Below are 19,961 nucleotides of genomic sequence, written 5' to 3'. Positions count from 1 at the left end.
AACATCCAGGAACATCATTTGACCCACCTAAAGCTACAGAAATTTCTTTCTCCAATAATCATAGTTAAAATATTTGTCTCAGCATCTTTTGATGACCATAAATACTTCAGACTCATTATTATTGTCACCATGGGTAAATACCAAGAAGTTACCACAGGCATATGACAATGAAGTCATGGGAAGCAGAGAAACATATAAAGAAAAAAGTCAATTATGAGCTTTGCAAAGTTTTCAATTTAGGCCAATTTAGCCTCAGCTAGAAGTTGCTTTTTTGGCAGCTTTCTAATGCTGTAAATTCTGATCATCCTGAAACACTTACATTTTGCTCAAGGGGTTATTCTTGTTCTGCCACCAGAGCAAGGGGGAATCCTGAATGGCTGGCATGAAGCTTACTTTTCTTCTTGGAGAAAGGTTCCATTACAGTGTACAGTGAACTAATTCATTAAAGCCCCACTTCCTTCCCAAAAGTTAAACTAAATAGCCCAAGTCCATTTATGTAAACTGCTAAAAGGAAAAAAATTAATGAAGTTCAAGTACTTAGAAAAGAATAACAGACCATATCCTACTCTGTCCATCAAAAATTATGTTTGCTTAAGCAGATGAGAAAGAATTATTACATCTTTCCACTGGTTAAACAGAAGTCAGCAATTAGTAGAGGAGATACAGGAACTTTGAAAACAAGATTTCACTGAAAAGGAGGTTGCAAGTAGAATGAGAAGCACTGAGGTCTTAAGAATTTTATTTAAAAAAACCCCAAAACACAGAAAGTTTATTAACAAAATGGAAACTATATCCTTCTCCACTCTTCTGTTTTCAGTAAATTCATCATGAGAAGTCAAATTTATACCAAGATGTCTAGATTACCAGTTACAGTAAAAGCTCTAAATAGTTCACATATATAAGTTTTGAAAATATAACATATGACTTTAGTGCCATTTATATATTTTAAGAACACTAAACAAACTTTAAAGGTCAGAACACCAAGCTATTCCACTTGTTCTTCTTACCCTGACAGAACTCATTAAATCCCAACCACTGCCTTAGATACACCTATCCTGAACTAAGAAAGTACACTTTTTCTATAATCAGTTTTTAAAATATACATTGTTGAAAAAAAAATCATGTAGGTAATGCAGATGTAATTTATACATTAAGGCTAATGTTCCTTATATCAGATCTATTCACAGAATCATAGCATAGAATCAGAGTAATTTAGGTTGGAAAGGACCGCTAAGATCAACCCAATACTGCCAAGTCCACCACTAATCCTCTACATTGATATATATTTACATGAAAAACTTGAGTTTATATGCACCTCTCTGAGGCTTCTCTTCTTTGAGTTTTTGTCCTGAATGATTCCACCTTCATGTAAGTGGGGGAACTTTTCAGAGATGAGGATAAGAAAAGCACATGTAGGCACAGGAGTACCTCCTTGAATCATAGCATCATTTAGGCTGGAAAAGATCCTTTAAATCCTCTGGTCCAACTGTTAACTGTTATTAAAAAGTCTTGATAAATATCAGCAGTCCATGTCAACTTACACAATTTCTAAATAAAATATCTTCCATTTTTCTTCTCCTATGGTAATTAGTTCTAATTGTCCCTAACTCAAGACACAACATGGATAAGTCATCACAAATTCTTCATAGGGATTTGAAAAATATTACCGGTATTTAAATGCTCTATAAAGTATAAGGGAGGTTATAATCTGACATTTTAATGTCTGCTTGTGGAATGGAGGTCATTTAATGAAGATTTTCTTTAGCTTCCATGATGTTCACATTCTGACATCTTTCCGATGGTCTGGGGAAGTGAAGTAAATTAAACTTAGATTGTATGGAAAATCAAATTTATTTATTTAGGCCTCTTGACTAATGGGGTCTAATTTTTGCTTTCTCAGTTGTTGCAGTTCCAGTCCTTGAAAGTTTAAAGGCCCAAAAAGAAGCAACTGCCCCTTCAAACAGTAGAGAGTATTTCTGATGCATACACTCTTCAGACTGCCTTGACAACTTTCCTCAGCAACAGCATATCCAAAATAACAGAGGCAACCTTTCCATAGCACCAAGAGAATGGTTATTGCTCTTCTAGTTCATAAACTGCCCCTCTCCTCACTTTTCCCAGCCTCATCTCAAACACCTGTAGCATGAAAACATTGTAAACACTACACATGCAATCATTCAACTTGTAAAAACCATAAAATAAAAAAAACACCTTACCACATAAGCCCCCAGAGACATGACATTGCAACAGATTATGAAAAGTGTACAATTTGCAAAGCAAATGTATTCATGTCATTGGCAAAATATGCTCCTTGAGCAATGCACACATAAACAAACCTCTCCCTCACTATTCCTCAGAACTGCAACTTACAGCCTGCTCAAACTGCCAGGTTGTTTTTCCCCAAAGGCTGGTGCCCAAAAGGTTGGCTTTCTCAAAGATGGTCCATTAGCCCTCGGGAGCAGATCACCCAGGCAGACTCAGGAAATGGAAAATGGCTCTTCTCTTCTTCTTGGATTGTTTTAAGCCTCAGGAAAGGCCGAACTGGCTCAGTGTTGGGTATTCCATATAACACAGCTTCTTCCACTGAGTCTCAATAGAAAATGGGCCGCATGGGTACACAAGAGAATTAACAGACAAACGCCAATTCAAGCTATCATGATATATCTTTTATTTCAGACTTTATTGTGTGCTTGTGTGTGTGTCATGGGACATTTCTCGATCACCTCTCTTCAAAAACTTCCATGGGTGGCTTGAATAGCTTTTCTTATTCCTTTGAGAAGTAACACGAGTAATGGTTTATAAAACTTTTTAACTAGAGGGATCACATGGAAATCTGATGTGACCAGACTGGCGAAGCACCAAATACCTTGATGGGAGAAAATTAATGAATCAGAAGTCATGCTATTGGCATAAATCAATTAACAACTGACCCCTTCATGATCACAGATCCCCCACTTTCCCCAGTGGTCTTTCCAAATCACACTCTCAAGAAGACTGAAAATACAAACTTTTAAAGTTGATATTTAAAGAGACCTGTCCATCACAACTATCTAAGAGAATTGCTGCGTGACTGTTCTCCAACTTTTAGTTCAAAGATAAAGATTTTCATTCCATCCCATTCCTCTTTGCACATCACAAGTACACTCTGTATATTTGAGCTTCATAGAGGAATAACTCCCTCGGTATTTTGGAAAGCACCAAATACCTTCATTTTCATATTTTAATATTAATTATAATTAGTTTTGGGACACTGTGGAGATTTGAACTAATGTCATCTATTAACCCTGACCAATCAGTCATTCTTCCGTACTTGAACCCCACATAACCCCTGTGCTTATACAGCAGGTAAAAAATAAGAGTTTCAGTAGTTGGTTTGTGAACAAGGCAAGGGAACTGTCTTCACTGAAGTAAGCACTTACTCAACTGGTTAGCACAATGCATACACATGCTTTTGCTGTAGAACCCAGCTTTTATTCAGTTCACTGGTTTACACCTTTAGGAGTTTGTCAGGTTTAATGCTCCAACATAAATGCACAGATCTGTAGAAATCCCTACAGAACTAGCTTGATTCTTATGTCAGGTATTTGTTATAATTGGCTTGCTGAACTGCAAATTTCCTTTTGGTGAGACTTATTGAACAAGGGGCTCTTTGTAGAAGGCAACAACACTCCTCTTTTTATCTGAGCTTAGAGGACCTGTAATTTGGGAATTGCAAATTTACAGCATTGTGAGATTTCCTTTTGCACTCCTTGTAACTTCAAACCCTGTGCCAAATTCTACCTTTACTTATCCCCAAGCAATGACTCTCATCTCAAACTGCAGTTTGCAGAACAAATACCTCAGGTAGTATCAAGCTCTCAATTTTTCAATTAGAAGAGCCACAAATGCTCCAAAAAAAATTAAATAAATTTGAGTTCCATGTACATTTCATATTAATTCAGTCTCTTTTAGAACTGGAGATTCAGTGCAACAGATATGCAGGTTCTGCCAACTCTGCACATAAATAAACTGGACTTGCTGATGGCACAGGAACAGCACGATGCTTTTCTCCATGCCCAGCACTGTTGATGCAGAAGCAGAGAGGAGTGGCTGCTTGAACAAAGCCATGCTGCCAAATATCTGTACATGGAGCTGCTGCCCAGTCTCTCTCAAAGCAGCCTGCAGACATTCAAAGAATCCAGGTGGTGCTGCACTGGCTACCACAGCCAAATGTAAAAAATCACAAATAACATTAATAATAACAAAAAATTTCACGTGTTCATTCACAGAAAAACAAAACAAAACACTCTTCTTGCTTCAACTGCGGCTGTAGCCTGTAAAGTGATTATGTATGAAGGAAAGAATTCAGTGTGCCTTTCAGCTTTCATGAATTAGCAGAGGTTTCAAATGAAAAGGAAAAAACAAGGTCTATGTGAGTTACAGCCTGCCCAATCTGAGAGCTGTTGTCACAATAAACACATAACCCATGACGCATTGCCCATATATATTTTCACTATGAAGCACAACAAAGACAGCAAGCATCTTTTGGCACAAAAGCCCCATGCACAACCTCCCCCCTGTGGCATTCTGTTCTGATGCATTATTTGCACTAGTGTGTACCCAGGAACTACACTCATGAGCAAGCACAACACTGCGTTCAGGCACAGAACCATCCTTTTCATAAAGTTTCAATTAGCCTTTCAACTCAATTGCACTGTATAAAAAAAAACAACTGGGATACTACATACGAGATGTCATGTTTCATAAGAAATTTAATAATATATTTTATTTTTCCTATTGACATTTAGTTTGGTTCTGAATTCAAAGTACAAAGCCAAAAAAGTAAAATAAATTATCCTATGAAAGTTAACAAATTATTCCATTGTTTTTAATAGCACTGGGCAAATCCTACTGAATTAGGCATGAATTTGCCACATATGCAATAAAGAACTTAAGACTAATACATTGTTCCCATTGTAAATCTTTGTTTCAGAGGTTACATGTTAACATTTTAAATCAGCTCCAGGCTTAAGCTGGGAAATGCCAATTATTCCACAAGCAAAAAAAAATACAGAAAGATGATTGACAACCAGATCTGCTTTTATGATCACTGCTAGCTAAATAAGATTCTTTATGAAATACTAGACTCACCTGCTTGCTCTGTCAACTGCTGCACTATCTAAGGTGCATTTGCACAAACCCCCCTCAGCCTGCACACATTAAAACTGATGCTGGGGGCTTTGAGAAGCAATTCCACAACGCGAGGGGTTACCCACATTTACCAGAGCCTTTTTCACCCGAGAACCATAGCTCCCGGGGAACTGTCAACATGCACAATTATCCCAAGGTAAACAGAAGACAATCTTCTCGTAGCTCTATCCCTATTTAACCCTGCCATTGCATGCCATATAAAGGACGTAAAAACAAAGTGTTACCATCCGCAAGAACTGTCCATTCCTAGCTCGGGTCCCCCGGGCGGGTCCGGGTGCCGCTTCACGGAGTGTTGCGGAGGGTGCACTTCAGGACCCGCAGCACCCTGGAGTGCGAGAGTCCCGCCGGCTCCCCGGGAGCTACCACGGCTCCCTAAAGGCGGGACGCCCCCGGCGTGGGCAGTTAAATCACGGGCTGGCCCTGGCCGTGTGAGGCTTGGTCAGGAGCCGCTCCAGCCCGGCTCTCCCTGCAGGTACCGTCCGCCCGCCAGCTCGGCCCGCCCGGCCGGCCAGTGCCGGTGGCGCCGGGCGCTCCCAGCTGTCAGCGCTGAGCCCCAAGGCAGCCGCCGGGCCCGAGCAAGCCCCCCGCCCCCGCACGACCCCGCGCCAGAACCAAACCCGGCCACAGCCCCAAACAGCCGGGGCACGGCGAGAAGCCCCAGGCGCTCGGACACTTACAGCGCTGGCAGAGTCCCGGCACGGCCGCCAGCAGCCGGGCCGCCCCAAGGAAGGCTCCGGGGCCGCGCTGGCACCTGGGCACGGAGACGATCCCCGCGGTGAGGCACGCCAGCAGCGGCACCCACATCATGCGCCGCGGCCGGCACTGCTCCCGCTCGCTCTTCTCGGGGCCGTGTCTCGGCGCCGCGGCGCGCTCAGTCCCGGCCCCCGCGGGGGCGGCGGCGGCGGGGCCGGGGGAGGGGCGGCGGCGGGCCCGGCACAGGTAGGGCGCTCGCAGGGGCGGGCGGGGGCCGCCGCATCTCGGGGGCAGCGCCTGCCGCGCCCCCGCGCCCCGCCAGGACCGGCCCTCCCCCGGCGGCAGAAGGGCCCCGGCCGAGCGCGGAGCTTGGCTCCCTCCATCCGCCTCCAGCCCGGCGGGCCAGGGGCGCCTCGCCGCCCGCGCTGCCTGGGGGGCGCGGGGAGGCTCCTGGCACCGCGCGGGGAACGGCGGCGGCGGCCGCTCCGCACCTCCCTCGGGCGAAGAGGGCGGCTGCCGGGGGGGGCGGAGACGGCCGCCCCCTGCCCGCCCCCGCCGGGGCCAGGTGGGCGCTGCCCGCCGCCGTCCCGAGGCGCCGCCGGGGCCGCCTCTCCGCGCCGGGGGGACGGGGTCTGCTGAGGACGGGAAGGGGAGGCCCGGAGATCGCGGCCGGCGGCGCTGCGCGGCGCTGTCCGGCCCCAGCGCGGAGGGTGCGCGCCGGGCCCGCAGCTCCCCGCAGGTTGCCAGGAGACGGCAGCGGGGCAGGTTCCGCGGGCGGGAATGCGGGGGCGGGCCCGGCGATGAAGTCACTGCGCCCGCCCGCGCCTTTGTTCGGCGGCGGCTTCGGTCGCGGCTCCCCGAGCTCGGCACGGCCGCTGCCCCCGGGCGGGGAGGCGGGCGAAGGCCGCGGGCAGAGCGCTGCGCCGCCGGCCCCCGCCGTACCCCTGTAGCAGCCGCTCCACCCCGCTCCGCCGGCTGGGCCGGCCTTCGCTCCATGTGATCCCATCGCCCCTTGCTTGTGCGACCCTCGCCGTCAGCACCTCCGTAACCCGCGGCGCTGCCCACCGGCCCCAGGAACGCCGCCGTTTCCCCCGGGCCGTCCCGCTGGCAGCAGCACGCCGACCCCTGGTGCAGCCGGCAAAACTTCACTACCTAAAACCACCTCCCCGGCTTTACCGCCCTCCCCGAATGATTTCTGCCCGGAGTTTCCACCCCTCCGGGCGCAGTGGGAGTAACGCAAAGGTTAACCGTGTGCGGAAAGTACCGCGCCGTGCGGGCCAGGAAAGCCCCACCGGGCCAAGGTGCGACCTCGGCCGCCGCCCCGCCCGGCCCGGCTCCGCTCCCCGGAGGAGCTCCCTGCATCTTCTGCCCCTGTGCTCCTCTGCAGGGCTCCGCTCCCCGCGGAGGCTGTGGGTGGAGGCGTTTTCCCGGCAGGTAAAACCCACCTGGGCACCTCGCCCTGTCACACGCCGGCGGCCGGGCCCCCGCCCGGCTGCGTTACGGGGTAGGTGTGCCGACCTCGGGTATCTGATGGCCAGCCCTGTGGCATCCTTCATTTCTGATACCGGCAACAGATGACAGTGCACGCAGGATCCTAAAAGGATCTCTGTGCTGCATCCAAGTCTGCCTATGCGGGGCACAACGTTAATAAATCCTGCAAATGCAACCAGTGTAAATAATGTGCTGTTTCACTGTCTTTATGAATGAAGGGATGCGGAAGCCTTTACAGATCCTGTGCTAAGCCTTGGGAAGCTATGGATGGTTTAGCATCTGAATGTCAGAGGTCAGAAACTGAGCACGGTAGGTTTGTTCAAGAGTGCTGAGGAAGAGCTGGCAATGTAGCAATCTTGTGGTCCCACTCTTGGGAGTTTTTAAATCATGTATCATGTTTTTTGCTTAATTTTGGAAAAATCCCCCATTTCAGACATCTGACTATCATTCCTTGAGTGGTCACAGCCCAAATGGGGATATGGGATGTGAGAAAGCCATATGCTTCCTGACATTCAGGAAGAAATGCAGCATCTACAGGACTTCAAAGATTGTGACATTCTTAACCTAAAAGCTCTATGATTTCAGAGGTCACAGTCTCAAATGCTGTAGGTGGAGAGCTACATGTCCCTTGAGAACTCAGTTGGGTGCTATTTGAAATGAGATACACTGGTGATGGGTGAACTAAACTCAATTTACTCCTGTTGGGTACTGTAATGTCTAGTTTATAGATCATGATGTTGTAAATTTATGGTGATTCAAATGTATCTGGAAAAAAAGGATTCAGATGATACATCAAGAAATTCAAGGAAGTATCTTTAAACAAAATGCCATCAGAAGCAAAAGTGACTGAAACTGGGATCTCTCTATTTTGGATTTTTCACCTGCATAGTTCTAAGTGGTGCTGATGGGAGGAATGATACAGTTGATATCCCATACAGATACATTGTGTATGAAACTATTTATTAGACAGAATGTAAATTATCATAAGCAGCATAAAAAATGGCTATGTCCTCAACAGCATGAATTATCTTCTGAGTTTCTAAGCAAAGGCTGTTCATCACACACGTAGGAATCAGTCATTACATGCACTACTCCTGATGAGAACATCATGCAAAGATTTGGTATTCTGGGCAGAAAGACAATACCTGCAGTTTAATGTGGAAGAATAAAGATGGATCATTTTCATAAAAATCTGATAATAAGGTTACCAAAATGAAACTATGCTGGTCATTAACTTAAACCCTGAGAACATAAAGAAAAGGATGCCAATGTTGGGTGAGAACTATGCACTTTGAATAAAATCATAAGCAAAAAAGCCAAGAGCTGAAGATACAAATAGTTTAGGCCTCAATGTATAGAGGCTGCTGTAAGAGTTTAAAGTATAGTCTGCTGCTTTATGTAAAATGCCCTATTTCTTTTGCTTCATTCTTCTCATTGTGAAATCCAAGGACTTAAAAACATTTACTTTGCAGTGATAGCATCTTTGAATATATTGTTATTTAGACAGTGTTTATAATGCAATAATATAATTAGGCAGGAGTTTTGAATAATAATTCTAGGCTTGCAAGTGGAGAAACTGAATCATCCAAGGTCACATATGAGAGTATGTAACTCTTAAACTCCTGTAACAAGAATTTAACACAACTGGAAATGGATTTAAAGTCTCAATCCACTGTCCTATCCACAGGGCTGTGAAATCTTGAAGCAATGTGTTTGTGGAATCTCTGTCCTTGGAGAGAGTTGAAACTTAGCTGAACATGTTCCCAAGCAGACTGAACTAATTGAACCTGTTTTGAGCAGAGGGATGGTTGGGCCTCAAGGGGCTTTTTCCAACCTAAGTTATTCTACAAATTTTTGTGGTGGAAACTGTGTTATTATATTACATGTATCCCAAATTTCTTGAAGTGTTATAACTGTGGCTTCTTTCCAGTATTTACATTTGCTTTATTGAAACAAAATGCAATTGTCTATCACATTGTCGGTGAATAGTCTCTCTTTTCAGGAAACAGCTTTGAAAATATTGCATCTGCAATGAATGTTAACTAGAGCTGGTCAAAAACCCCAAAACTTTTCTTACAAAAACCATGTTCCTTTTTTGGTTGAATGATTCCAACCATCTTTAATGTGCCATTTCTTGGGGGAGAGTCCAAACCAGGACTGCAAAGGGAAGATTGATGGTATTTTGCAACTAGTATCAAAGCTTTTTTAAAATGAAAAGTATTATTTATCCAATCTTGTGATTTCTTACAATATTATGGAATCTTAGACACAATTAAAATCCCCGTAGAAAGCATTTTGGTATTGTTAAATTAATTCTACTTTCCTCCAACTTCCCTATTTTAATAGTATAAAATCCTGCAAGAGTATAGTAATTGTTTTGGTTTCGCTCAATCCCACTGACATGCAAATTTGATTTTTTTTGCAGTATAACTAACAAAAAGAATCATATGCTTGTCTGTCAGATACAATTGCATTTGCTATCACTTGTGTTCATTTCTTTATACAATATTTGAATCTAAAACTGCATCTGTTTCATATAAAAAGGTCAGTGTATTGTGCAAATCCATTATATTCCATCAATTAAAAATGATGGAATAATTCAAAATCAATGACTATTCCCAAAAAAACAGTTGCCAAGAAGGCCTTTTCCTCAGAAGTGCAGACTATGAACAACCCACCTATGCTGTTTATTATATACAGAAAAATTCTACATTTAATTCCAGCTGCCTAATGCAGTACACAATTTTTTTAACAAAATGTGCTTTTATTTTCTAATTCTGAAAAAGAAAATGTGATGAAAAATGTGATGCATTTCCTTATAAGATATTAAAACTGTGCACATTGTTTTTAGTTTCTAGCCTCAATTCTTGTAAGAACTGGCGATGTCCGTTTCCAAACTAGAAAAATCTTTACTCCCCAAAATAGTATTTTTCATTATTTTTTTCATTAGTACCTACCTTAGTTACTAGCCCATGCTACTGAACTTCCTGATGTATATGGCACAAAGAGAAAATGGTCTATTTTACTGTAAAGCAGTAATCCACATTGTCCAATAATCTATTTAATTTTTTGTTAAGGCTTACTTTGATTTCAGGTGGAAATTTTATGTGAATTTACAAACCTTACTTAGGTTTGCAACTTCAGTAGGCCTGCATGAAATTATCTGGCAACATCTGAACCAAAACCTTTTTGCATTTACCCTCTCAGTGTTAACAGTTTGGTCAATGTCATGCAGAGACAGGTGGAATCCCACTTTTTATTTTCCATATACTCAGCCTGGTGACTTATGTATGCTGTGTCTAAATGTTGTTGTTATTCATAATATATTTGGAAAACTTTAACTATACAATTATTTTCTTTTCTGGCCTATGTGGCAGAAATTTCTCCTTTCTGCTTTTCTGAAAAAATTACTTGCAATACCATACAAGTCCACTGAAGAAGACTGTGTTATAAGACAATAAACCTGAGATATTTCAGACTATTCAAGAAAAAAAAAAAAGCCAGTGCAGATGGGTTCTCAACAGAAATGGTCAGCAAGCAGTTGAGACAGAAACAGCAGTTGTTTCACAGGTGAGAAGGTATAATTCTGTTTAGGGTTAACTAGGTTAAACCCAATGCTTTAAGTTCTACACATTAATTTCCAAAGAGATCTGTAGTGCAGGCAGCTGATCTGTATATTGGCTGAGGGTGGGGGGGCTCAATGAAGGTGTCCCTGTCCTCTGTTTAAGAAAGAATAGGATGATTTTTCTAGACACAAGAAAGCATAAGAAATTATCTATGTAGTCCCCCTAGGATGCTCAAAACCATAAAAATATGTATTGTAACAAGTGGTCAAAACTGAAGTTGTTTATTGAAATGGTCTAAAAATCTCTTTCTGGAAGTAATTACTAAAAACCCCAGTAGTATATTTAGTTGAACAGATGTATTCTGAAAGAAGAACATTTCAGATGTTGTCACATGAAGAATTTTAAAGAATAGTGTTTCACTAAGATTTTTTGGTATTTCCACTATGCATTTTTATGTGACTGAACTGATATTTTAGACAGAAGTGTTTTCTTTTGACAAATACACTGTTTTGAGACTCTTTCTAACTTCAGAGAGGTGAGGTCCCCTGTGGTCTGTCTTTGGAGTATAAAATTTACCTGGGATTCTTCTATATGCTGTCATTAATGCTTTCCAGATATTACTTCATGGACTTACAGGCACCGTGGCTTGATTTCTGAAAGGAACAGACAGAAGAACAGTAGGCCAGATGAGTTATTTCATTAGCCTTATTTCAGTGAGATTTTGGCCTGAAGGACTGAAGACCTGGCCCTGTGTTACTAATCTGTGTGCCATTTTCCTGTTTGCCTTCAGTGACTAACAGAAAAAAGAGCATATTGTTTTAATTAGCTTTATATTCACAAAGGACTGCAGCCCACCCAAAAACAGTCATAGCATCTTTAAAGCTATGTTGTTTTCTAGCTCCATGGAGGATGGGTGAAGACCAGGTTTCATATTGATAGAAGTAGGTATAGATCCACAGACTGAGTCAACTGAACTCTGAAAACACACTTTTCACAGAATACTTTGTGACATGCACAAACAGCACTTTTATTTCTACAGAGGAACAACAGCCACTGTGAAGTTTAGCAAGTCACACACTTTTTGTTGTTGTTGTTGTTATTGCAAGCTCAAACTGTCCACAAAACATTGGCACTCCATGTGTTTATTTTACCTCCACCCATTTCCTTCTGTTCTTGTTACCTGTCTCCTACTTTTCCCTCTGGTACTTGAAAAAGGTATGTAATCTCCTGTTAGTGGTGCTGAGAGCCAACATAGGTGCCCATGAAGTCACTGTATTACACTTCAGGTGTTTTAATTTTCTTCTTCCTCAAATTTTTTTTCCTCTTTTGAATTTTTTTTTTCCCGTTGAAGACTACTACTCCCATTCTGCCTTCTTCCTCATCTGCATGAAAAAGTTTTTATTCTTTCTTCTCACCCTCCCTCCAACCAGTCACTTTGAATGGATCCTCAGATACTTACAGGCCTCTTGCTTTCCCCACCTACTCCTCTGTGTCTCACTTCCCTAACAGAGTCCCAAGGTCATGATTGTTGCTGCTGCAGCTATCTCAAGCAGCTTTTCATCTTCCTCATACTCCTTCCACAACAATTTTACCCTTTTTTGTCCCCTGGATTTAAGACCTTGGGTTACCAAATGTCCAGATGAAATATTTTGTAATAGTTCAGTAGGCCTAAAATTTTTGGAAGTTTTCAGAGAAAATTCCCACATTTGCCCGTGACAGCCATTAGCTCACTTGTTATTTCCCAGAGATTTCCTATGTTACATATTACAAGGAACTGGAAGAAAGTAGATAGAATACAGTAGATCGTAAGTAAGAAATATTTCTTGGGACCTCTGAAAGATTTAAGTTCCTCCTGAGAAACTTTGGAGGAAATTAGGTGTTAGAAGTTGAAAGGGAAAGTTAAGATATGGTTCATAAACAGCACTGGTGTTGTTTAACAGAAATTAAAGCTCATTTCTAGCTCAGAGTAACCTGTATGGATCAAGCTCAAAAGTGTCCTACAGTTCAAAAGCAAAAGTTTGCAATTGGGTGATTGATGGGTGCAAATTGTTTCTCCTGCCCATAGCTAAGCTGCTGCATTGAGCAGTGGCTGATGAGTGGAAAAATCCCACAGGCAAACTCTGTGTGTGTGTGTGTGGCAGAGGGAGGAAGTGGGAGACATGGAGAACATAGACAGGAGGTGGGTGGTTTTCCTGAATTATCAAAGGTTCTGAACATCTCTGGTAGAATTTCATCTGATCTTGTCCTCAGTCTTGAAACATGGTGTGCACATTACAGCCTGGTTGCTCTCTGTGTGGTGTTTACCTGCATATCTTCTCTCTCACCAGATTGCTGCTTTAGACTTACTGCTAAAATGACAACTAAAATAAATTGAGAAATACTTAGGTGCAAAATCAGGAAAGAATGGAGGCAGATGGGGACATTTAGAAATAGTAAGAAAACATTGCATATTGATGTTTGTAATTGTTTCAAATATGTGTCTGTGTATATATCTCTCACCTCTTACATCCTGCTTATCCTCAGATGATTCATTTTGGCAATGTTTTCATTTAGGCATAAGAGCATGTATATTTGGGCAGCATCTCACACAAGTTCATCCCTTCTTCTGAAAGATATCTCTACTTTTGAAATTTTTTTATTCATGTCAGTAAGTCTTCTCTTGTCTAATTCCAGGATCCAGTGGAACTGTAGTTATTGGTTTTACTGCTCATACTTTAAGCTAAAATAAAGCTAAGATTCTTTTTAAAATAACATATAAGTAACTCTTGGAATTCGTTAGCTGTAGAAATTTGTAGGATTTAAAAATAAATGAGATATTTATATGAATTGTATGTGCTTTTACATTAGCCAGGATAAAAGTTCATAACAAAAGTAACCTTTTGTACCTCAGAACAAGAACTGGTCACTTTCTAAGGCTGCACAGAAATTTCCCCTGCAGCCACACCATGACATGTTCCTTTAAAGATGACTTCCACCTTTGCTGAAGCATCTGGTACCAGCTGTGACTGAAGTCAGGGTAAGGCATGAGAGGGACTATGGGATTAATGTATTGCTAAGGAACAGAGAATTTTTTGGGGACAGACAGTTCTAACCTGAGTTGGGGCGGTCAGGAGTAATTGAATTGTTCAGTATATAAAGTCAGTATGAACTGAGGATGAAAATTAAGGCCACACTGTTAGCATGTACTTGAATAGAATACACAGCTACCTTAGGATTTGCCAGAGTGTGGAAAATATTTTACAAAATTAAGTTACAGCCAGAATAATTTTTTTTACATTAAAATTTAGTTAATGTGATATTGTACCAGCAAATAATCCTCATGTGACATGACACGCTGATGATCACTGGAAGGTGAGGGGAAATAGAGATTGCAGAGTAATTTAGTGATTCTAACTGTGTTTGAAGAAAAATGTTTCTGATAAAACATCTTTGGCACCATTTTCCATCACGGCTGGTCTTGAATTCAAGGCTCAATGGTTGTATGAGAGATAGACTATAGATGAAACAGAAGCATTAATATTAAATTTCTGGGTGAAGTCTTATAGCCTGTACAACCCAGGAGGTCAGAAAAGATTGCCATTACAATTCCTTCTTGATTTAAATCCTATCAATCTTCTAAGAGTCCACATTTCTGCAGATGATTAACAGAACTATATGACTTGGCTTTGGAAGAGAAAACAGAACACATGAAGTTAATCTGCAGATGTCTCCTGGCTGACTCTGGAATCGGTAAAGATTACATTACATACAATTAAACTAAAACTTCACCTTGCTGAACAGAAAAATACAGGTACCAAACCAAAATAAAGGACAGAACAGCCAGCACCTTGGGCAGCTTGAGGGGATACCAGTGACATGCTCCTTACCTTACAAACTATCCTAACTACCATGGGAGGTTATGATTGCAAAAGGTGTGATCCAGGTAATAGCCTCAAATATAACTGTGCCCACCACAGATGACATACACACATGGACCACTCAAAAGGACATAAGAGGATGACTAGATCTTTAACCTTAGCTATTAACTGTCCTCCATGGAATACTGCAAATACACAATGATCACCGCTTGGAAATGCACAGTTATGAGTTTACTGATTCCTTGCGGGTTTTCATTTTTACAATGGAGGCCAAGATAACGCTGTCACTAAGCTTCTTCCCATGTGTGGGTGGAAACCACTAGTTCTCTGTAGATTTTCTTTTTATTTTTCAGAGCATCATTGTCCCTTTGTCAGTCCTCGTTCCTGTATGAGGAGGAGAGGTGAGAGGTGTCATTCCTGTAAGGGGAGTGGATGAACCAAAAATAAAACATCAATAAACCATCAGATTCTGTGGAAAGAGTTGGATGTGTAAATAAGGATTAAACTTCAAAAAAAGTGTAGGCAGTTTCTGTGCTAGTTTTATATTTTTTCTTGCTGGCCACATCACTTCAGAGCACTCATTTTCATTCAGATCCGCACCCAATATTCTAAAGTCTAACAAAAAAAAAAAAAAAAGACGAAAACAAAAAAAGAAAGAAAAAAAGCGAAGGTCCCTTCATATAAGGACCAAAGTGTAACATTTACCATGCAAGTTACAGGTTCTAGATACATTAAAAAAAGGTTTCCCAACAAATGATTTAATGATTTCATCAGTGTCAAACTGATAGTTAATTGAAAAATTAAACTTTATAATAGTTTTAAAAAACCTCTGAAGGAAGTCAGTACTGCCCAGCTACTATAGACACTGTGAATAAGGAGCAGTGATTTTGAGTTAATTGATGACAATCAGATAGTTGTACTTAGCTAAAGAATTGAGGCATAATTCTGCTTGTTGGTGCTAAAAGGACCCCTGGCCAGGATTTTATTTTCCATCTCAGCTCCTCCTATTTTCAAAGAGCTTGAATTTCCAGAGTCTGGAGAGATCAATTTCTCCTCGGTGGAGAGCATAAGACCTACTCAAACTGCCTGCTGCCCACATTGTGTTGCCCAAATGGTGGCTGAGCACACCACTCCTTTTTTTGTTCTTGAGCCATTCATTGCTCAGTAGTTTGCATTGTTTCTTTGTTCTGGCTGTCTTCTTTTATCAAAACCAAATAGCATGCTTTGTTTTTATATATTTTTTTAAGATTTTAGGTGTTATTTCAAATTGAAAGTGCATGCAAAAACAAGAAATCATTCTTTTTGTAGTGCTGTTGAACTACTGTGGGGGTTTTTTCCTTCATTTTGTTTTGGTGGGGCTTTTTGGTCCTTTTAGAAAAAATATTTTTGCCCCATAAATATTTTACCCCCTCTCTTTTAGCAATAGTGACCTTGGAGGTTGCCTGTAATGGTACTAGACAAGCATTTTTACATTCCAAACACGGAAATGGAGTCTGGTGGTATTTCTCTGAAGAAGTACAGCAAACCTTTAGGTGGCAGCCAAGGGCTGCAGTTTGAATCCCTAGATTTATTAGTAGTGTGTTTTATTGTCTCTGCCTCAGTTAGCAAGCAAAATATGATGAAGAATGAATTTCTAATCCATCCAAAAGTAAAAAAAAAAAAAAATACAGGTGAAACAATCTTTAAAAACTGGACATATCTGAATATGCAGTAGTACACCTGGGTCTCTCTGCAGTCTGTTGTTGTTCCACCAAACTGTTCCTTTCAAAGAACTCTTAAAAGCACAACCTAAACCCCAATGCCTTAATCCTATCAATAAATTTGATTCAATCTAGTGCCTTCATATTGTGCTCCGGACATGAATGATAATTTGCAGATCTGGGTGGAGGTTGGAAACCCTTGGTGATCCCTTAACACGTACAGTGCATCCTCTGCCCCAAGGCCATCATAGCAGGGTAGTGGGCACTGCTGATCCCCTTCCTCTCCCACAAATTAACACCTCCAGAGCATCTCCAAAGGTGGCCCTTCAAATGATGTCTTCAGGAATTATTGTTCCAACTTATTATACCCATTCCACTCTAAACTGAAGTTTTGTGAAAATGGCAGATTGTTGTTTTTTTCATAAAATGAACTATACTGAGCCTACCCTGCTGCAGTTATGCAGTAGAGGTGTTGAAATGTATACTAACAATGTGTTCTTAAGTTATCTAGAGGTATCAGAATATTTTTAAGTGAAAATAAAGCTCTCTGAAGAAACTGTCAGCTCAAGGGTCTCCCTTAGGGAAAGAATGCATCTTTGTTTTTCTAAATAACTGAACAATGATATCTTTTGATGCAGAAATTACCATTTTTAAAAAATTAATGCTATTTTCATACAGGAAAATATGACTGCATTTGTATTATGTAGTTTAGAAATTAAAACTAGAGAATTAGAGATTTACAAATAACCTCATTTGTTTACTGTATTGGTCCCAAAGTTTTTTTTGCATAATTAACAATCACATGCAGCTACAAATCACATTGTTTACCTCTGCAGTCTAATGCAGGATACATTGCCTCACCACCCTACAGAGAAGCTCAAATGTTCAAAATTGCAGCACCAGAAAACTATGTATGTTAGAATAAATACCCAAATACAGCATTAAGAAAAGGAATTGTACCCTGAGTGTGAACCAGATGTTGAAAATCAATTAGTTTAACTTAAATGACTAGTGGTCCAGCAACTAACAAGATTTACATTTGAATATATTACTTCCTTTGAAGGAGTTTGTGAAGGTATAAGGTCTGCCTGAGTGTGAGTATGTATTAGCTAAGAAGATTATTTTTTCTTCCTTTTCCCTACTGTCTTTTTTTTTTTTTTCTTTTCATATCCTCTATTTTGTATGAGCCCATGTGGGTGACTGAGACATACATAAGCCCTTTTTCCAGTATTTCTGAATCTTCAGGTGCCAGCAAGGGTCTCTTCAGAAGATATACAGCTGCAATAAAGCATAGCTGGACTGGGGCTAACAGCTGCCTCCCTGCATAGTCTGTTCTCTGGGTTGTGTCTGCTTAGCTCTGAGTGGGAACTCAGTGGAAGGAAAGAGGAGAGCAAGGCTGTCTGTTCCCACCTGTGGAGAGGTGCCCTGCTTTTCCTAAGGCTGTTCCTCCTTACTCTCGTGCATTTCTGCATACTTCAGGCTGCACAAAAAGGGCAAGCATCAAGCTTTACAAATTCTTTGCATTTTAATTGTTCGCTCCTATTATCTGGCCCAGACTTCCACTCATTCACATCTCTGCTTGACTGGTTCCAAGAGGTTTGCATTCACCTCCTGAAAGCAAAGAAGGCGACATCTAATTCACATGGTTGAAATTACTTAGTAAACAGAATGGGCTGAGCTGATTTGGAATACAGCCAAAATACTGTAGAAGATGCCATTTTTATTCAGGAGGCACCAATAGATGTTTACAAGATAAAAAAGGTAAGGGCAAAAGTATTACACCCATAAGACACCCACTCCACTGTCGCAGACATCTTTTCATTAAAAATCCTTTCTTTAGGATTTTTCCTTCTGAGAAGCTAAGAGGCCTCAGAGACAGAATGTAAACAGTGGTTATCTGCTGCTGTGGAATGCAACAGGTCCACCTGTGATTGACCCATCTTGGATGTTTATAATTGATGGCCAATCAAGGACTGAGCTATCTCGGACAGAGTCCGAGAGAGCTGCCTTTGTTACCATTTTTTTCTTTTCTATTCTTAGCTTAGCTAGCTTCTGAGAAAACCTGTCCTTCTTTTTCTTTTTAGTATGGTTATAATGTAGTGTATATATATCATAAAATAATAAATCAAGCCTTCTGAACATGGAGTCAACATTCTCATCTCTTCCCTCATAGAACCCCTGTGAACACAGTCACACTCCACTTGCATGTATATTCCTTATTACTGGCATTTTTTTTGTTCATATATCAAAACACTGAAGGTTGAACCTAATAGAGACAGAGTGGCTAAATTATACACTTAGTTTTTAGGGTTTTTTTTAAATTTTTTTTAGTTAAATATTTTATTACTTCATAAACATTTTCTTCAAGTGAAAAATGCCCATCCACTCCTATTCAAACATACAATCTCTCTTAGGGGAAAATTTATTCAGAGGCTCTGTCTCATAATCATGGTTTTCTAAGTGACAGTGACTGGCTGGGTCTTTATGAGCTCTCATTCTGAGCTACACAAAGATATTTTGTGGCTCATTTCCCTGATCAGGGAATATTTGGGATATGGGGGTAGTTTGAAATGTTTGTTTGGATGAGATGAGGAATGATCTCAGAAGTTACCAGAAAGAAGGGGCTTATTGAAATGGGAGGTAAGAGAGGACGTGTCCAGTATGGTGACGAAGGAATTACACATTAGCTCATATAAATAATAATAGCAGGTGTGGGTAATTGCACTTTTGCAATACGGTGTTTGAAAGCAGTTAAGTTGTAGTTTCTTAGCAACTGCTGCTGACAGCCACGTTTTAAGTGGCCAAGGCTTTCAAATTAGGCAACACCCTCAGCCTGCTATACAGCAGTATTAAATGGAGGGAAACACTAAAGCACAAGAGTTCCTACTCTGTAAACAAAACACAACAGAAGGCCAGAGCTGCAGAGGAGGTGATGGAATAGAAAAAGCAGAAATTGCATCTACATTTCTAGATAAGCCTTTTCAGGAACAACTGCTGAGGGAGAGTATTTGTGGAGAAAGGCACAATCCATGACATGCTAAATCAAATGGGTAGGCCTTAGGGAATGTTGACAGATAATTTGTAAGTAGGTAACTTTGTTATTATGTTGGCACACTTTGGTCTTTCTTCTTATATATCTGTCAACTAAAATCTACTTGTCTGTATATAAGGGTGCACATAAAGGATTTTATGTTAATGAGTACATCTCTGTTTAGTGTGAAATGTCAATGTTATCACTAATGTTCATCACTTTGAACTATGCTGTCAACTTAATGTTGACTATGAACATTTCCTGGAAGAAATCTGTGATAAAGCCAACTAGGAAGAGTTGGAGTGTTAAGGAGCCTAAAGGGTTCATTCTTTTGGCTAATTGACCCAAATATACATTTGTCTGATTCACATTCTAGCATCTCAGTTGTTTTCAATTCCTTATGGATGCTCCACAAGGAGATTTTTCTGATTGT

At 41.2% G+C, this 19,961-nt stretch overlaps 1 protein-coding gene across 6 annotated transcripts in view; it reads right to left on the bottom strand.

Annotated features, from left to right (window-relative positions):
• Positions 1 to 6,879, bottom strand: part of ITGB8 (integrin subunit beta 8) — a 60,528-nt gene extending 53,649 nt beyond the window's left edge. For all 6 annotated transcript variants that reach the window (XR_013181447.1, XR_013181444.1, XR_013181446.1 and 3 more), the window contains exon 1: positions 5,868 to 6,879. Coding sequence is in view for 3 of the 6 variants with exons in the window: in XM_077175802.1 (XP_077031917.1) it covers positions 5,868 to 6,879 (1,012 nt within the window). In the remaining 3 variants the exon portion in view is untranslated. The remainder of the gene's footprint in view (positions 1 to 5,867) is intronic.
• Between the last annotated feature and the right edge of the window lie 13,082 nt (positions 6,880 to 19,961).

Source organism: Agelaius phoeniceus, chromosome 1, assembly GCF_051311805.1.
Source record: "Agelaius phoeniceus isolate bAgePho1 chromosome 1, bAgePho1.hap1, whole genome shotgun sequence".
In the NCBI taxonomy this organism is placed as follows: domain Eukaryota; kingdom Metazoa; phylum Chordata; class Aves; order Passeriformes; family Icteridae; genus Agelaius; species Agelaius phoeniceus.
The sequence above is the reverse complement of the archived record's forward strand: the minus strand, read 5'-3'. Positions and strand labels throughout refer to the sequence as shown.